Below are 17,759 nucleotides of genomic sequence, written 5' to 3'. Positions count from 1 at the left end.
CCACCCTGTCCCGACTTTTCACATTTGCTGTCTGGTCACCCTACTAAACACACTCAAATAGCATTAACTTGACTGTTCAGATGCAAAATACCAACAGCCAAAAGAATTTAAAGTAACATTAACTCTAAGGCATGTTATCTCATTCCCATGCCAGTGGCACCTGAGGAAAAGGTGGATTTAAGATGTTAAAATCAGGCACTTGTGGGTGATATGGAGATTTGACAGCTGGGAGGTGGGACAGAACTGTGTGCTCTAGGAGACAGGATACCAGCAGGACTCAGAATGAAGGTCAGAATGTTTCTCTGGTTGGTTGGTTATTAGCTAGGGGGGAAAGAGACTAGGTGCTTGTGGGGTGCATGTGTAATAATAACTGGGGAGAGAAGGGACAGAACACAGAGGGTGGTCTGGACTGTGAGGGTGTTGGGAGGTGGGGAAGTTACTGCTGGAAGAGTGGGATAGGCAGAGGGAGAATACTGCCAGGCACTTGTGGAATGAGGGTTACAGAGATTGAAAGGAGGTAGGGGCAGAGACGAGAGCAGACGGGCACTTTTCAGGGTCTGTTTGCAGTTGAGGGCATGTGGTGGGAGAATTAAATGGCAGGTTGGGAACGCATTTGGGAGCCACTGCACAGAAGACTATGTTTATCTTCAGTACACTTCCTCAGTGCACTTTACTGAGAGGGGAAAAAAAAACCCACAACAGTAAAACGAACACAAACTCAGAAAATGCACTTAAGGCGGGAACTCCATCCTTAGCGTCCCCCTCCCCTCCAGTATTACAGGGCTCTCCAAAGACAGATCAGATTTCATCCAGTTACAATCCACTATTCTGACTAGATGTAAGTGAATTGTAATCCTCAAAGATATCCTCTGAGTGGGGGTAGCCACTATGTCTCACCCACACAAAAGATAACCCCCTTCTGCATGTTTATGGGGGTGGGGGGGGCGGGGCGGTGGGAGAGTGTTTAGTGAATGCCTCCTATGCACCTACTTGGGAATACACAGACAATGTACATAGTCTCTGTTTAATAGTTCTCTATATTTCATGTGGGCAAATATTTCCAGCCACTGCAAAAATAAAACCTACTGCAATTTGTACATTATCCTGTCAGCGCATGAATGCTCTTTTATGGAAGTTTCATGTTTTGTATTTAATTCTCCCATTTCTCTAATCACATTCAGGATTATTAAATGAGGAGCTGAAAGGGCAGAGCTTGCAGAGTCAAAGCTGGAATTTTCTGTCAATACTGAACGCATAAATCTAAAACCAAGGATTCTATTTTTTTCCAGGGAGGGGAATTAAACAAGCAGGATGTGACAAAGCTCCATGATAATTAAACACTGAAAACTGCAACTAGAAATCTGACTTGGAGTTTGGAGTGCTGATAGTGTGATGTTTTTCTGTCCCCACATGTATCAGTGGAAATCACCACAGATCTATTATGTAACCAGGCATGCTCACCAAATAAATTAATTCACAGAGAGAAAGATCAGCAGAAAACCTGGATTGTCTCAACAACCTGGCTTGTCTTCTCAGTCCTCCACCACTGTTGAGCTCCTGAACAATTGATTTAGACTCTAACTACATTACAGTTCAAATCATGTCAGGCCAGAATCACACTGAAACATGGTCCTTGCTAGCAGTGTTAACATGGTTTCTCTGGCTGCTGTACAAGAGACAGGTCCATGCTGGCCAGAGAAATTCTTATCACCCAACCAGAAGTAAGTGTATTTAGAAAGGATTCTATTAACATTATTTAGTACCAGTATAGACAGAAACTTAAAATTGCAGCTTCACTAGGTCAAGCCAGCAACTCCCATGTTGCCCAAAATTCTGCTGAGGGAAGCTATCTTCGGTCAACATGGCATAGAGTGTTATATAGTACATGATAATTCTTCCCTATAATATCCCACATGAAAACATGTGAGGCAGTTTTATTTTATTTTTCTTATAGTCATAACTAAAACAGATTTATGAAAAAGAAAGCCAATCAGGTCATATTCTGTACTTAGTACAAAGACTATCACAGCATAGCAGTAGTATGCTGCCCCTATAAGACTGAGTGTCTCCTGAGCCACAGACAGTCATAGCTGGATTTTAAAAAAAGAACCTGTCAGCAAAGCAGGCTTGGGAAGATTACAACATTTTTTCTGAGTTAGTCTATGGTTTGAGAAAAAGGTATAACGTCAGAGTCAAAGCCATCAGTTACAGGTGGCTGCTCTGCTTGACTATAATCTCATATTAGCCTGATGCTTCTCTCTCTTCCCCTACCCTATCATCAGGTTGTACTGGTATTGCTGAAGTAGGAAGATGGATGGCTAATGAGAACTATGAAAGATCAAGTGTTTCAGAAATTGTAAATTCATCATTCATTAATTCATGAGGCAGATGTTTGTTACCAAATTCAACACACTCTATTCCTGTATAGCATACCTCTAGCAAAGAAATACCTGAGACATGGGAGAGTGGGTTAGGGTTATTCCTGTTGATACCACTTCTGGCTTGAAAGGGTCAAAGTCCAGATCTAGCAAACATTCCTCTTTCTTCACTTCAGGAGCTTCATTCTGTTGGAGAAGAGATGCTCACTTAAAACTCATACAGAAACCACACCGTACAAGCAAAATATGAAGGTTTCCCATCTACCTGCAACCAGAGGGGAAAAGTTCTCTAAAGACTTCAGAGAATTCTCCATAGAATTCAGTGTTCATGACTGCCAGTCCTGATAAAAAAAACAAAACAAAAAAAAAACAAAAAAACCTTCCCTTATAGCTTTAAGTTAAAGAGATTTGGATGCCTAATTCCCATCCGACATCCAACGTCCTGGGGTCCTCGGAAAATCCCAACAATAATGCTCGACTGTTTGTGAAAAGTTAACATAAAAGGACAATGAATATGCGTGAATCAAATTTCACTCTAATAAATGTCTGTGACTCCAAACTGTAGAGTCATCCACAGCCCTGCTTAAATCTTGCTACATTGATCTGTCCAAAAGTCTGCATTAACTACAGTAGTGCCTTTCTTATTCACAATTTATTAATTGTCAAGCAAGGGCCTGATCCCAAGCTCAATGGAGTCAATACAAACATCTTTTTTGACTCATTGGGCTTTGAATCAGGCTCTGTGTGAACAAACATGAAAAAATAATTAGAATACTGCATCAGAAAGTGCTTCTTTTCACTAATTTCACAGTTACAACTTAGATTTAATTATTTTTCATAACTGTCCTAGTTTTTGCAATAAGACCTCACTAAAGCATTTGATTTTTAAATTTTGACAGAAAAATAGGGAGAGAAACCACTGGTTTTTTTACATATGAATTGTGGAGTATGCAGGTTACTGAAGTGTTAATTTGTGAGGCTCTGGTGTATTGTTTTTAAAGGAATTCAGGTTAGCCACACCAGCGTGGTGAATGATAAAATACCACACACAAACACCTCTCTGGTGGCTAATGGTCTAAACAGATAGATCCAGAGTTTTAAAATGTTAAGGGTGAAAACACTGTAAATGAACTCTACTACTGGGAAATGGCAGGTTCAAATGTGTCTGATTAGATAATTTCTCATGAAAAAAGCTGACCTGCATGCACAAGCATGTCAACTGTCCCAGGGAAATTAGGTGCATAAATTATCTGAAAATCAGGCTAATAATATTTTCTATGAATTCATACACTTCATTTTAAAGCTGTATATACATAGAATTTGACCTATTCAGTGCAAGGAATTACACTGCTAAAAAAAAATCCCTCAGCTGTTAATTTCTCATATGAACCGGCTCACAGTTTTACATGGAGGAGTTCCAGTTAGGTTTAAGCATAATCCTAGGTCACATGGATATATTGAAAATATAGTAGATACCATGACTCAGGTAATTAACACTCCTCCCCACCCCTGCATACACACTAGGATTATATCCTTTGTTAAGATTTGTCAAGTCAGCTTGTCAGCAACATTTAGATTTTATTATACCATAATCTTGAGGCACTAGCAGGGCCGGCCTTACCTAAAGTGGTGCTCTGGGCAAGGCTGGAGCAGGGTTGGGGGAGTGGGGGGGGGGGGGCTGGAGCTCGGCTGGGGGCGGAGCGGAGGTGCAGGCAGAACAGGAGATGGGGTGGAGCTGGGGATGGGGGAGGAGCTATACTGGAGGTGCAGCTAGGCAGGAGGGCAGAGGTGCAGGGGATGGGGGCAGACGAGGGCTAGAGGTGGACCGCAGCTATGAGGTGAACAGGGCTGGGGTTGGCAGAAGGCTGTTATTGTAACACTCTTGATGCCCCTCTCCTCCCTCCCCCGCCAAGCACAGCACCCTATGCAGTCGCTCATGTCAACCATCCATAAGGCCGGCCTTGGGCACTAGCATTCATATAGTTATACAGCTTCATGAAATAACTCAGTGTTAACCAGTATGTAATCAGAATCAGATTGAGTACAGAGAAATTAATTATCTTTTACTGAGATTTGGGAAGGAAGCTGTTATTTACGAGAACTGAAACACATGAGTGGGAGTCTTATTTAATCCCTGCAAAGTGACAAGGTGAAGTACCTGTTGTGATAGGATATGGACTGTTCAAGAGATTGTTACATCAGCTACCTTTAGGTCAAAATGAACAGCATGCTCATTTTAACTCTAGAAAAAAACATCTCAGAAGAAAGCTATAGTTTAATTTAGATACTGAATTATATGAAAACTTAGGAAAGTGGAAAAACTAAAAAAAGACGTGAAACACATAGAAATGTCTAACAGATTACTCAGTATATTCTATAGATTAACACCTGTAGAATGGGATGAAGCATGAACAAACAATGGCATGATCTACCTCTAAGAAGGCTTGAACTGGGAGTGTATTGCAAAGGCAAGATTGTGCCTGTCTAAGCACAAGTGTGCAAGGGAGGAGGAAGACGCAAGAAATGTAGGCACTCCTGCTAGGGATCAGCATGATGTGCCCTTTGCCACCCTGTGAGCACAAAGACTATGTAAGGCCACTGTCAGTACTAGCCTCTCCAAAAGAGAGAGATAAAGGGGTGGAGTGGAGACAGGGCCATTGCTTTGCTTCCTCATCAGGAAGAGCCAGTGGAACTAACTCGGTGCAATGGGGAGGGCATGCTGTAGCCTCTTCAAGCTTGACTCAACAGCCATGGTCCCCAACCCTCACTGGAGCTCAGAGCATTGTGTGAGACATTTTCAAAAGTGCTCAGCATTGGCCTCATGCTGCTCCCACTGAAACAAGCAAGAGCGTTCCCACTCACTGCAAAGGAAGCAGCGTTAGGCTAAAGCAGAGTATTGTCGAAAATTCCTCCTCACACCTGCTTCATCTCTCCAACAAATGTATCTGGCACCCGGAAATGACAGTGATGGGAACAAACGTGGGAACGGCTCAAACATTTTCTATTTGGTTTGTCTGGCAGTTGAAATCCTGAAAATAAAACAATTATGTGAACAGCAAAAAGTATTATTATGCAAGTATTGTAGTGACACCTAAAATCTCTAAATTGTGTCAGATGCCTTCAGTATCTCAACCTAACACTGTCTGAGACCAGGGAAGAAGAGAACACACATAACAGCAGCAACAAAACACAATTCTAAATTATCACCTTCCTCTGGTCTCACAAGATGTCAGTTTTCTTGATGTCTGTCTTTTAGTCAATGGGAATTAAATGCTATCCTGAAAAGGGATGGACATAAGCATGTCCTTATCTACTTTCCTGAATCAGAGCCCTAAATTTTAAACTCTCTCAGGAAGGACTGTCCTTATTTTTACATCTTGTGCAGCACCAAGCACATTGTTGATGCTTACTAAATAAACAACCAATAACAAACATGACCAATCATCATAATGGTTTTTTTTTCCTTCTGCTGGAGGGGAAAGGAGGAGGTGGGCTCTGAACTACTGAAAATCCTTTTTGAAATGTGTAACCAGTGCAGCATGGCACCACTCATCAATCTGTGGCTTTGGTGTTTCTTAACAACATTAAAAATGTTTTAAGCTCTGCACCAGTAGAGGGCCTTGTAGGCTTGATGGCATTCAGACCACTTGGCACTGCACTGCCAAATCAACTGGAGTAACACAATACTGCATACATAATATATAATGTAAAAGTGTATGAGGGGCAAGTATGCTTTCTACTCTTTTCATTTATTATATTTGCAATAATTACTTCCCTTATAGAAACCTACAACACTCAACACCAGTAGTAAAAACACATCGTATTCTCTCTGTGCGTGCATATATATTTACCCAAAATTCTTAGTTACATTAAAAACCCTTTACACCATCTGGCCGTGTAAAAGGGCCTTGAAAGTGGTAGAAATATGATTGACCTTCATTCAAGGCCCTTTTACACCATTAGATCTTTGTGTAAATGAAAATCAGGCCCACAGCTATCAATCTAGAAAGATGCAAATTAGATAGATATGATATTTAATGCAGGGGGTTATATTCAGGAACAGGTTAGACTGGCACCTTCTGCGTAAGCCAGGACGCAATTTCCCCCGCAGTGGCAAGTCCACATGAACTCAAAATGCTGTGGTGCAAGGCACCCGAAACACTCACTCCGTCAGGGCCCTTACAACCTACCTGCAAAGGCCTCACAGTTAGTGGTTTCGGCCCAGCAGAGGTGTGTGGCCATGGTGGCCAAGGCATGCACTGTGTCACCACATCCCACTGCCAGCAAGGCCCCATGGGGCACTGACTATAAGGGGTTGTCTATACTAGAAGCGCTACAGCAGCACAGCTGCACCTGTGCCATGGTAGCGCTATGGGGTAGATACCTACTACAGCAACAGAAGGGGCTTTTCCATCACTGCAGTAAATCCACAGCCTCCAGAGGTGATAGCTAGGCCAATGGAAAAATTCTTCCATCAACCTAGTTGTGTCTGCAGTGCAGTTCGGTCAACCTCACTACGTCACAGAGGACATGACATTTCTCACAGCCCTGAGCGATGCAGTTAGGTTCAAGGTGACCTAAGTTTAAGGTGTAGACCAGGTCTAAATTAACGCGGTCTTCGCCAGGGTAGAATCCTTGCAAAAGGTGGCACTGCATTTTTGTCAAGAAACTCAAAATATTACTTGAACTGAGTCTGGATTCTAATTTTGATTTTCTTAGTTCCGTTTACATCCTCTTGATCTTGTATAAATTTAGGTGAAAATATTAACTCTCAAACACATACCACATCAATTCATACTTTATATATTTGTACACAGCATACCAGACCTAGGCTCAGATTTCAGACTATTTGTACCTGTAATTACATGACTGCCTGCAATCACAACTACTAAGTGAAATTTATGCATGCACATTTTGCACAACTGATTTTTGTTATAGGTATTTGAACCTACACCATTTTTTATTTTATTTTACAGTATAATTAGACTAAGAAATCACACTATCTTGTACAGTGCACTGTTGTGTAATTAATATTCATACAGGTCAAAACCAGAGAAGTACCTGATTCAGTTGGGGATGCTTTACATGAATACATGCAAATATATATTTTGCTTTCAATACATGCAATCATGGAGAAATCTGCACAAAAACATAACTGAAATCTCAGTGTCAACCTCCCCTCCCACCTCCCCCTGCTTTCCCCAGTCAGAATCAAGAGAAAAAGATTTTTTCCCCCCCTCATTATTTTGTTGGAAGCCCATAAATTACCCCAGGATTACTCAAAAGTGGATTTTGGGATATTTGGAAGTATTAGGCTTTAAAAACAAAGTAGGCTGATTTTTAATGAAACCTGAAATCAGATGAATGTCAAGTTTAGTTGCAAACATTTCACAGGCTTTTTAGTTGTAGCCATCCTCAGAACATCGCATTTCTTCATTTTTCAATATGCCACCACTTCTAATCCTCCTGAGACGAACAATGTGTATAAATCATTCAACGATACTATAAAAGATGAGCGTTGTATGGCCTCTGCACTCAGAACCCCAACTGACATTAATAGTAGTTCCCCTCTTGGAGAATTGGAGGATTTGCAAGATTAGACTCATATTGTAGCAACCCATCATCTCCGAGACTGACCTGTGAAGGAGTCGTCACACTGATTTCTGGTACGAAGTTGTCTTCAAAGAAGCTGATGATATTCTCCTGCTGCAGCTCCTTTGTGGGTGTGAGTTTAGGCATCGGTGGGACAGGAGGCCCTTTCCTCAACTAAGCAAAGAGCAAAAATGTCACAAAGTAAACCTTAAGGCAGGTATAGTTGAATGAATTTTAGGTTTTAAGTAGGACTAAAATAAAGAGTTCATCTTAAATATTTTGGGGTTAGATTCTGATCTCAGTTGCTTCAGTGCAAATCTGAAGTAACTCCGCTGACCTCAGCAACTCCACTGTGGTAATTCAGATCAGAAACTCACTGTCTGTTCAAAATCATCTGGTTTCAGGGAAGAAAACATTTTTTAAAATAAATCTCTCATGTCTATGAGGACTCCAGTTGAGAGGATTAATACAACAGCATTTCTTGGCTGAAGATTCAAACTATCAGGGTAATAGGCTGGAAGACACTTCACCTGCAACACAGTAGCTTCATTTGCACTGCAGGGTTGCACAGAAACTTAACTCTCTCATTACTTGTTTTCTTAAACTTTCTTCAGTTTATTCATTTTTCGGACTCATGTTCACCCATTATTTAAGGCTAATAATGGTTAGTTCCCAGTGCTGCCAGCTACTTATGTCCTTTTTCCCCTAAGACTAAGGGAATGTCTATGCTGCCCCGGAGTTTGGCCCATGGAGGCGTGAATAGCAGTGCGTACCAAAGTGCTGTGTTGTAACTTGCCTGTGTGGACGACAAAAGGTGCCAATCATCTACATCAATTACTTTTTTCTTGACTGTGGCTTCTTATCCAATAGAAAATATGTAAGTTTTTCTTTATTTAAAACTACAAGCAAGCAATCCAGAATGAAACCAATTAAAGGACAGCGATTTAGCCAGAAGTTGCCTAGTCCCCAATTGATAAGATAGGTACAATACTGTATATTGCATGTTCAAGAGGAAACTTGAGTGCCTATAGAAAAATCTTATTTTACCTTTGTGCTATTATACTCTAATCTGCATAACCTGGGCTTCACACTGACACAGGATTTGTTAAATTTTGCAGTTATAAAAGTTATTTGCTGTAGTGACAGGTTTCTATGTGGAATAATCTATTGATAAAACATATTTTGGAATTTTCTGTTTTCCAGGGAAACCATCCAGTATATTGTCTGGGACAGAGTATACCACAAAACTACAATTTACTTTTTTTTAAAAAAGTAATCTTTTTACACTTAAAATTAATTTTAGGGGGCTACAAATTTCAGATGCAGCCATCAGAGGCTTGTGCTGCTGAAATCCTCAAATATGAAAGAATGAAAAATATCAGGTCTTTTAGGATAAGTTTTTAATCTTTGTCTTGTGGGTCCTGATCCAAAGCTGAGTGAAGTCAATGGGAATCTTTCTATTCACTTTGCTGGGCTGTGATTATAATTGTGATAACAGCATCAAGCAGAGATGGCAGAAAAGATAACATTCAGGGTCTGCTACAGCAGGGGCGGGAAAACTTTTTGGCCTAAGGGCCATATCAGGTTTCCAAAATTGTATGGAGGACAGGTTAGGGGAGGCCCGGCCCCTGCCTCCTATCGAAACCCCCTATTCCCTGTCCCCTGACGGCCCTCCCGGGACTCCTGCCCCATCCAACCCCCCTATTCCCTATCCCCTGATGGCCCTCCTGGGACTCCTGCCTCATTAAACCCCTCCTGTTCCCTGTCTGCCCCCCCCGGGACTCCTGCCCTATCCACCACCCCCTGCTCCCTGTCCCCTGACCAACTCCAGACCCCCACCCCTGACTGCCCCCCGTCACCCCATCCAACCCCCCCTCTCATTCCTGACTGGCCCCCCCAGAACCCCTGCCGTATCCACCCCCCCCATTCCCTGCCCTCTGACCACCCCGACCCCTATCCACCCTCTCTGCCCCCTAACCACCACCCCAAACTCCCCTGCCCTCTGTCGAACCCCCCCCCTGCTCCCTGCCCCCTTACCATGCAGCACAGAGCACCGGGTCAGGCCACAGCTCTGCAACTGCGCTGCCCGGCTGCCCAGAGCGTTGCGCCGGCAGCACAGCGTGCTGAGGCTGCAGGTGTGGGGGGACAACAGGGGAGGGGCTAGCCTCCTGGGCCAGGAGCTCAGGGGCCGGGCCAGATGTGGCCCGCGGGCTGTAGTTTGCCCACCTCTGGTCTACAGTCAGGAACTAACAAAGTCTAAGGACATCTACTGTACAGTTGGTCTGTACAGCATTGTATCCTGCACTGAGGAGAATCTGATGGTAGATAGTACTGCACTTTTTCCAGATGCAACAAGTATGCTGTGATGACACATTTGTTACAATGTGACACAGAAAAAGTGACAAAACAAATCAAATCATATTTATTCTTTAGGAAAGGAAACTATAATCCCTCTGATATCACAAGGATAAAAATAGCCATGGTAAATCCATAGTTTGGACTAACACCTAATAGGATATCCGTGCCTATGAAAGTGTCAAAAACAGGCATATAAAACTTGGGCAGACCTCAGATGATGTAAAGCAACGTATCTCCAATGAAATCAATAGGGCAACATTGAATTACAAGTAGACTGTGAGTTACAGAGGCAAACAGTGTGCAAACACACTCTTCAGAGACAAATAATTTCATGAAAATACAATTATGTTTAACTGTTCCCCATATAAAAATAGGGATTGCCTCATACACTGCAGTACTACTATTTTAACATATAGTATATCAAACTACTATCATATTTTTAAAAAATATAATTCTGTAATCTTTCTTTTTATAAGGGTTTTAGCAGTGTTGTGCTTATTTTAATTAAAAACTTTAAATTCTGCCTTACTATAGAAAGTATATGCTTGATATACATGTAAACCATCATGTACAATTCTTACACTGCTCAAGTTGCCATTAATGAGCCGGATTCTTATCTCACTTTCATGATTCTCAGTGTATGACTCCATCGAGATCAAACTTCTCAATCTAGTATAAAAATCAATTTAATAGGACAATCAGGTCCAATAAGTGTTTTGCCAAAAATTAGCACAGTAGTATAGTATTTGAGCTACCACAAGTATTCCTTATCCCAAGGAAAGGAAAAATTATGGTATCTCAGATAGCTCTGTGTGGTGACAACTCTTGGTTAATGTTGACTTTTTAATGGCAATGCTGTGCATAAATAGTAAATAATAAACAAATCGTAATATACAATTCTATTTTTGTATTAATACACAAATGTTTTTTAAAGTTTTTCATACAGTAATTTATGTGCTGGATAGATCTAATTCCCATGAAAAACCCTGAATATACATTCTTTTAAAGGTCCTATACATAAAGTATCTCAACACACACATAGTTCAATCAGCACCACTTTCTAGTCTCAATCCATTCTCCCATCTCCTCTTATTCAGATCAATTTCAAACAAACACCTGCAACAGGGGAATGAGCAGCTGGGGTAACTAATGGTGTTACAGCCCTTCCTGACAAAGCCACATCAATGCTGCTCACTATCACTCTTCATTTTAATGTAGAAATCACTCCTCCTGCACTCCAGCACTCACCACCCAAATGTAAATCTCACCCGATTTATCTCTGTGGAATCTCCCACAATAGCTCAGCTACATCTGTGTAAGAGGCCCACTCCCCAGGTTAGCTTTGCTCCTACCTGTGAAGGTGATTTAGGCCGAGCTGGTGCAGGAGATGAAACAGGTGCCAGTGTATGATTGGGACTAGATGAAGGGCTAGGCAGAGGAGAGGCCTCCTCAGGGGGTGATGGTGTTTTCGCAATGCGGAGAGGACCTGAGTCACTGGATGAACACAAAGTAACAAGTTCTGAATATATCATGAGGCTTCACTGACTTTATACCACGAGTTACATTTCTGAACCCTTTGAGAAATGTAAGTTTCCAACTCTATAGCCTCAAATGATGATATTTTTGACACAATAGTTGAAATGCATCCCTGGCATCAGGGATGTATTTGGCCCCTTATGTGATTAAATAATTAAAACAGTGATTAAATTCAACCTATCAATGAACTATAGTGCGAAAGGAAATTCTTATTTTCTAAAAGGTTGTTTTCTAGAACATCTACTGTTCTCGTGCCTTTATCTTCAAAAAATAGAGTCCTTACGTTTCAGAAGGCTCTGTATTTGAAATGATTTCTCGTGTCAGTTTGAAAGCATAAAATGTGAATGACAATTATTGTCTTCATTAACCAATTTACTTTACACAGTTCACAATCTAAAAGGCTCTAGTGATATACAATCCCAGTTCAAGGGGCAATAATAATTAATAGTAATCATACAGAACAACAGCTATAAGAAGAAATTTAATCAAAAACCAAAGACTACTACTAATTATAGGGCCACATGCTCAGCTGGTGTAAATCAGCATAGCTCAGTTGATTTTGTCAATGCTACATCAATTTATACCAGCTGGATCAAGCTCAAAGTCAGAGGGACATTTTACTGTCTAGAAATTTCTAACATCTAATATTGAAGAAAACAGATTTTTCCTTCTATAATTAATGAGCCTACAGTCTACAGCATTCTATGAGCACAGTATTCAATAAGAAGAGAACTGGCCCTACATATGTTAGGGAGAAGTGAAGCATTACATGATTGAGGAGACCAACCACAATCATGTTTTTAACACTAAAGCAAAGCAAATTTATTCTTTGGCAAGAATATATTGTAGCTCACACTCACCACCTCTTTCTGTGGAAATATTTTTAAAAAAAAAGGAATATGCAGTTATTAACAAGCTCCTTCCTATCTATTTTATTTCCCTTCAAGGTAGCATATTCAATTACATGCCCCTTAAAATTTTTTGTTTTGTTTTCCTTCTCCCACTCTGAAGAAAAGTCCAAACTTCACTGTGTTCTTTATTTGCTTCTTAATAAAAAATATTAACTGTCTTATTCTGAAATGACCCTTTCCTGAGTTCCTGAACAAGCTTTTCAAACGCCACTAAAAAAAACTGCCCTCAAAGAATCCTTCCAGGTTTGACACAAGATCTAGTGCATGTTGGGGCATAAGATATTTCAGAGTGTGCACGGTAGTTAATTTTATGCAGGCTTTCGGCAAAACAGTTAGACTCAAGTAAAGCTGTTCGTTCTTCATCTTCATGCTGAATCTTAGCATAACAATGAAAAGCTTCCAAACCAGGGTTATGACAGTATTCACACAACAACATAATGTAGTGATGCCCTTATATATACATATATACACACACACACAAAACTTGTCATACCAGAAGGTCAAAAATACAAGGTTATTTAAATAAATTAGAAAATAGCCCATTCTGTATTAACCACTCTCTCTCATTCATTTCTGAGAAGAGTAACTTGGCAAAGGAAGAGCAGGGGAAGCATGTGTGTGTTTGTGGGGCTACAGCTGGCCAGAACATGGGTATATATTAATGCTAGTTTAAAAGTATTTTGATGGAAAATTCCTAACAGCAAGTTTGGTTTCTGTAAAATCAAAGTTTCTACAAGTGCATCATGGGAGATGTAGTCCAAACAGGGAAGTCCATAGGGAAGAATGGGGACATTAAGGAACTAAAACTCCCATGCGGCACTGTGGCAGCTCAGGGAGATGCAGATTAAGGTCGAATGAACCCAAAATGAAATGTTTGGATAATTCTGAATAGACATTTTTCTAACCTTTGCATTTTGTGAAAAGTTCCAATATTTCAAGTTTTCCTTCTGATTTAGGATGAAAACAAATGTTGAAATATTGGAATCTCCTTTGGGATAGAAATTCTGGTTTATGATGAGCTCTAATGAATGCTAATGTGACACTGTTTTGGGGACAAATTAGCACATTGGTCAGAATTTAGTTCCACGATTGCTTATGGAAGGGATGATGGTTATAAATGAAGGAGTTATGTATTCTGTCTCTCTAAAACTTAGATTTTTTTTCCCTATAGATCAGTACCATTCTTTACACACTTTGTGCCTTTTCATCCCATCATCATTATACAACTGAAAGCAGAAAATCCATTTCTGTCTATGCCAGGCAGAGAGGCAGCTGATCAAGCTGTGCAAAGTAAAGCTGTGCAAAGTAAAAAAGTCAGGAGATAAAGCATCAGTATCACCAACCCAAAATGTTCCCAAAACGCATGAGATTGGCTTAGAAATCATAATTTTAAAAAAATATCTATAATTTTGGGATTCCTTTAATTTGCCTTTTAGTTTTTGAACCTTTAGGGGGCACTTGGGCAATGTTCTCAGGCTTTCCTCGGCCACCATGAGGGTTAGAAACAGACTTTGTTTTTAACTAAATCTACATGCATTCAGGAGCCATGGCTTTAAGTAAAACACCATATATTACAAGATTTGTGGTAAAATAATTAGACAAGGCAACACTGTTGTATATTCCACCTATAAGAATGCAAGGGCCAGATCCTTAGCTGCTGTACACTGGTGTTCATAGATGAAGATGTAGCAGTACCACATGCTATAGCTGGGCTGACTGTTTTAGAAAGGTGAAAGCCCCATTGTAATTTCATAAACAATTTATTACCTGGGTGCTCCTTGGATGGTGAAGGCCTTGTCAGCATGCTGATCTCCCAACTTGGTCATCACCTCATACAGTTTGTGGCATAGCTGAGAAGACAAAGCACATGCCTATTAAATGTGATATTAGGTTAAAGGTTGCAATATTAGATAAAAGTGCAGATGGTAAGCCTGGTTTAGAAGTTGCTGACTTCTCTAAAACAATATAGACCTCTTCAGGTATACCATAGTGTCATGTTCATTTAGGGCCTGATTCAAAGCCGACTGAAGTTGTGATGATTTGGGGAGTCTATATATAATTTATTCATTTTGTATGTGATTATGAATTCCATGTGTTACTCTAACCTGCAATGTGTAGTGAATGAGCTGTGGCTGTCAAGGACACTCGCATATTCACACCATATCGGGATGAAGCACCAGAACAAATAAAAGAAGTGGTTAACATGAATGGCTCTCATGCAAATGAGAACACCATAGGACATTCGGTTGTCTGAAGCCTAGGAAAACAAGTTTTCTTCAACTTCTCTGCAGTGTTCCTTGGTTTGAAGAAATGGAATTTCCACAGAAGCAGGACATAGAACCAAGTTGCTAGTACTAGCTTTTAAAAACTACAAACTGAGTGTGTCAGGGAGCCAAAGGGAAGCTTAGGGCAGGAGAGACGAACAAAGGGACAAGCTTTTGAGGGAGAGGGGACTTTGACTACAGAATCAGCCAAGGAAGAAGGGAGCTGTCTGCAGGAGGGAGAGAGAAAGGTTCCATGATTCAATAATTAATTGACATTTGTAAAGTTCTATGGGGTGTTTCTTAGATGAAAAAGAGGCCAATTTTATGGCATAGTTTGGTGTGCGTGGAGAGCTCCTGAAGGGAGCCAGTCTTAAGCTAACTTTATTAACAGTAGAGAAAACAGGTCACAACACCTCCTGTAGCTTGTTGTGTCTAAAAAAAAATCCATAAAACAGAGTGCTGTTAATTACCAGGCTTAATCCATAGGTTTGCCCTTAGTCCACCCTGACATCCTACAGATATGAAGCAGAACTCACCCTGTACCAGTACTGTAGAAGGGTGTGGGTTTTATCATTGCACACAACTAGAATGCATACCTCTGGAATTCACACTCAAAGGAACAGGCTCTTTTTTTATTTTTGGAATGTGGTGGGATCTCCAACCTGTAAGAGGACAGTGGTTGGGGATTTCAAGTGTGAGGCACAATCAAGGTTACTGTTGGACCCTTACCTGAAAACTTGGTTAGTTTCTAATATTTCTTTAACTCTCTGTCTCTCTCACATACACACAAGCTGGTCTGCACACAGTTATTGTACCTAACTATTTTTAAATTTAACTGATTTTTGGGTGTAGACAAGCTCTTAGGCACTGACTTGGTGAAGTATATAAGCATACGGTCATAAGTAGCTTACTGAAGTTACTCTATTAGCTTGAGAACCATGGGCATATTGATAAATTGCTGGCAGTGTAGGAATTCACAGAGGTAGATCTTGAAAGGGGAAGCCTCTGCCATTGCCTCTTGCACCTGTTGAGTTGATGCCGTTTGAAAGTTAATGCTGGCACAAAGTGCTCAACAACCTTGCCCCATTAATAATGTGTAAGAGGACAGTGTGAAGGGGGAAAAAAAAGAGAGGGAGGACATTCTAAAAAAAGAGAAAGAGCTTAATATTGCAACTGCAGTTGGATTTTTATCCAACAACGTCAGGGAAATTACTCTTGTATAGTGCAAAGAAGTGTAGTGAAAACTCATGTTAATACTACACTGTCACCAGAGATCAAGGCAGTAAGGACAAATTCTCAGATACATCGCTGCAATATTTTCCACTGCTCCCAAATAAGACATTTGTTTGTTGCATAATTCACACAGCACATTTAGTTTTACTCACCAAAGCTATTTCCTTGTGAAACTTGGATTCAAGGCTGGATATATTTTTGAAAGTGTTCACATAGAAGCCAACTCGTCTGAAAGAAGATGAAAGAGAGAAAGGAAAAAAGGAGGGTGAAGAGAGTGAAGGAGAGAAAATGAGCTGTTCATTTCTTTCAAACAACAAGCAACGTTCTTCATTGTGTCCCGACGATTGAGAAAAGCAAACAATTGAACCGGAATATTAAACAAAAAATTGTATCTTGATTCACTGATCATGTAACAATTCCTGAAGTGTTGCAGCTGCGGGACCAGATTCTGCCACACTTGTTCATGCTGAGGGTTACTTTATTTCCACTAACATAAATGGGACCATACGGGGAAGACTTAGGGAGTAAGTTAATACTCATTGTGAATAAGGGTGGCAGAATCTGTCCTGTAGGCATTATCACTGAAGTTAATATCATCAGTGCCCAATAAAACAATTATATTTATGTATTGTACGTAAGCTCCTACCATGTTAGTATAGAATTATTATTACATATTTGTAGTACAGTAGCCTCTACAACGCTCCAATGGGAGCAGGGCCCCACTGTGCTAGGCACAGTACAAATATATAGTAAGAGACTTAGGGCATGAGAGAGGAACAAAAAGGGACAGGCTTTTGGAATTTACAGTCTAAATAGACTAGACAAGACAAAGCGGGGGGAGGGGAAAGGCAAGGCAGTCAGAATTGAAGTGACTTGCCTTAGGCCACACTGCAAGCCAGTGGCAGAGCCTAAAACAGAACCAAGATCTCTTGGATCTGAGTCCAGTGCCCTATCCTCTGGACCACACTGCCTGTTCAAATCATGGTAATTTCAGATCCAAGAGATGAGAAACATGTTCCCCAAATCTGGAATACCCATCTAGTTGCTGGCCTTACTGAAACAAGAATATGTGATGTTTAAAGCATCCAGGCTTTAAGCAAGCAAAAAAAAATTTTCAATGTCTATTTTTCACAAGACTCTTACTGAGCTCTTCCAGTCTCACTATAGTAACACTGTGAGACAGGCAAGATTAGCAAATACTCCTGTGCACATAGAGATTAGTGCATAAGTATCTTATCTCACATAGGGCTTCTATGGTGGAGAACATTACAGCATCCGAGTGCTTCAAAAACATTAATGAATATATTTTCACAGCATCCCCGTGAGATGAGGTGGCATTATTTCCATTTTACAGATGGTGAACTAAGGCACAGGGACATTAATGTCAAAAGCACACACTAATATTGGGTGATCAATTTGAAAATCTGAGGGGTTTTGGGGGGCATTTAACATTGTACAGTTTTTTTGTTCGGAACACAGTCTCGCAG

General features: G+C 40.6%; 1 protein-coding gene across 6 annotated transcripts in view; it reads right to left on the bottom strand.

Annotated features, from left to right (window-relative positions):
* Nucleotides 1-17,759, bottom strand: part of AMPH (amphiphysin) — a 168,389-nt gene that overhangs the window by 34,705 nt on the left and 115,925 nt on the right. For all 6 annotated transcript variants that reach the window (XM_037890027.2, XM_037890026.2, XM_037890028.2 and 3 more), the window contains 5 exons: nucleotides 16,425-16,500; nucleotides 14,543-14,625; nucleotides 11,681-11,822; nucleotides 8,016-8,144; nucleotides 2,451-2,564 (listed from right to left, as the gene is read on the bottom strand). In XM_037890027.2, coding sequence (XP_037745955.1) covers nucleotides 2,451-2,564; nucleotides 8,016-8,144; nucleotides 11,681-11,822; nucleotides 14,543-14,625; nucleotides 16,425-16,500 — 544 coding nt within the window. The remainder of the gene's footprint in view (nucleotides 1-2,450; nucleotides 2,565-8,015; nucleotides 8,145-11,680; nucleotides 11,823-14,542; nucleotides 14,626-16,424; nucleotides 16,501-17,759) is intronic.

Source organism: Chelonia mydas, chromosome 2, assembly GCF_015237465.2.
Source record: "Chelonia mydas isolate rCheMyd1 chromosome 2, rCheMyd1.pri.v2, whole genome shotgun sequence".
NCBI lineage: Eukaryota > Metazoa > Chordata > Testudines > Cheloniidae > Chelonia > Chelonia mydas.
The sequence above is the reverse complement of the archived record's forward strand: the minus strand, read 5'-3'. Positions and strand labels throughout refer to the sequence as shown.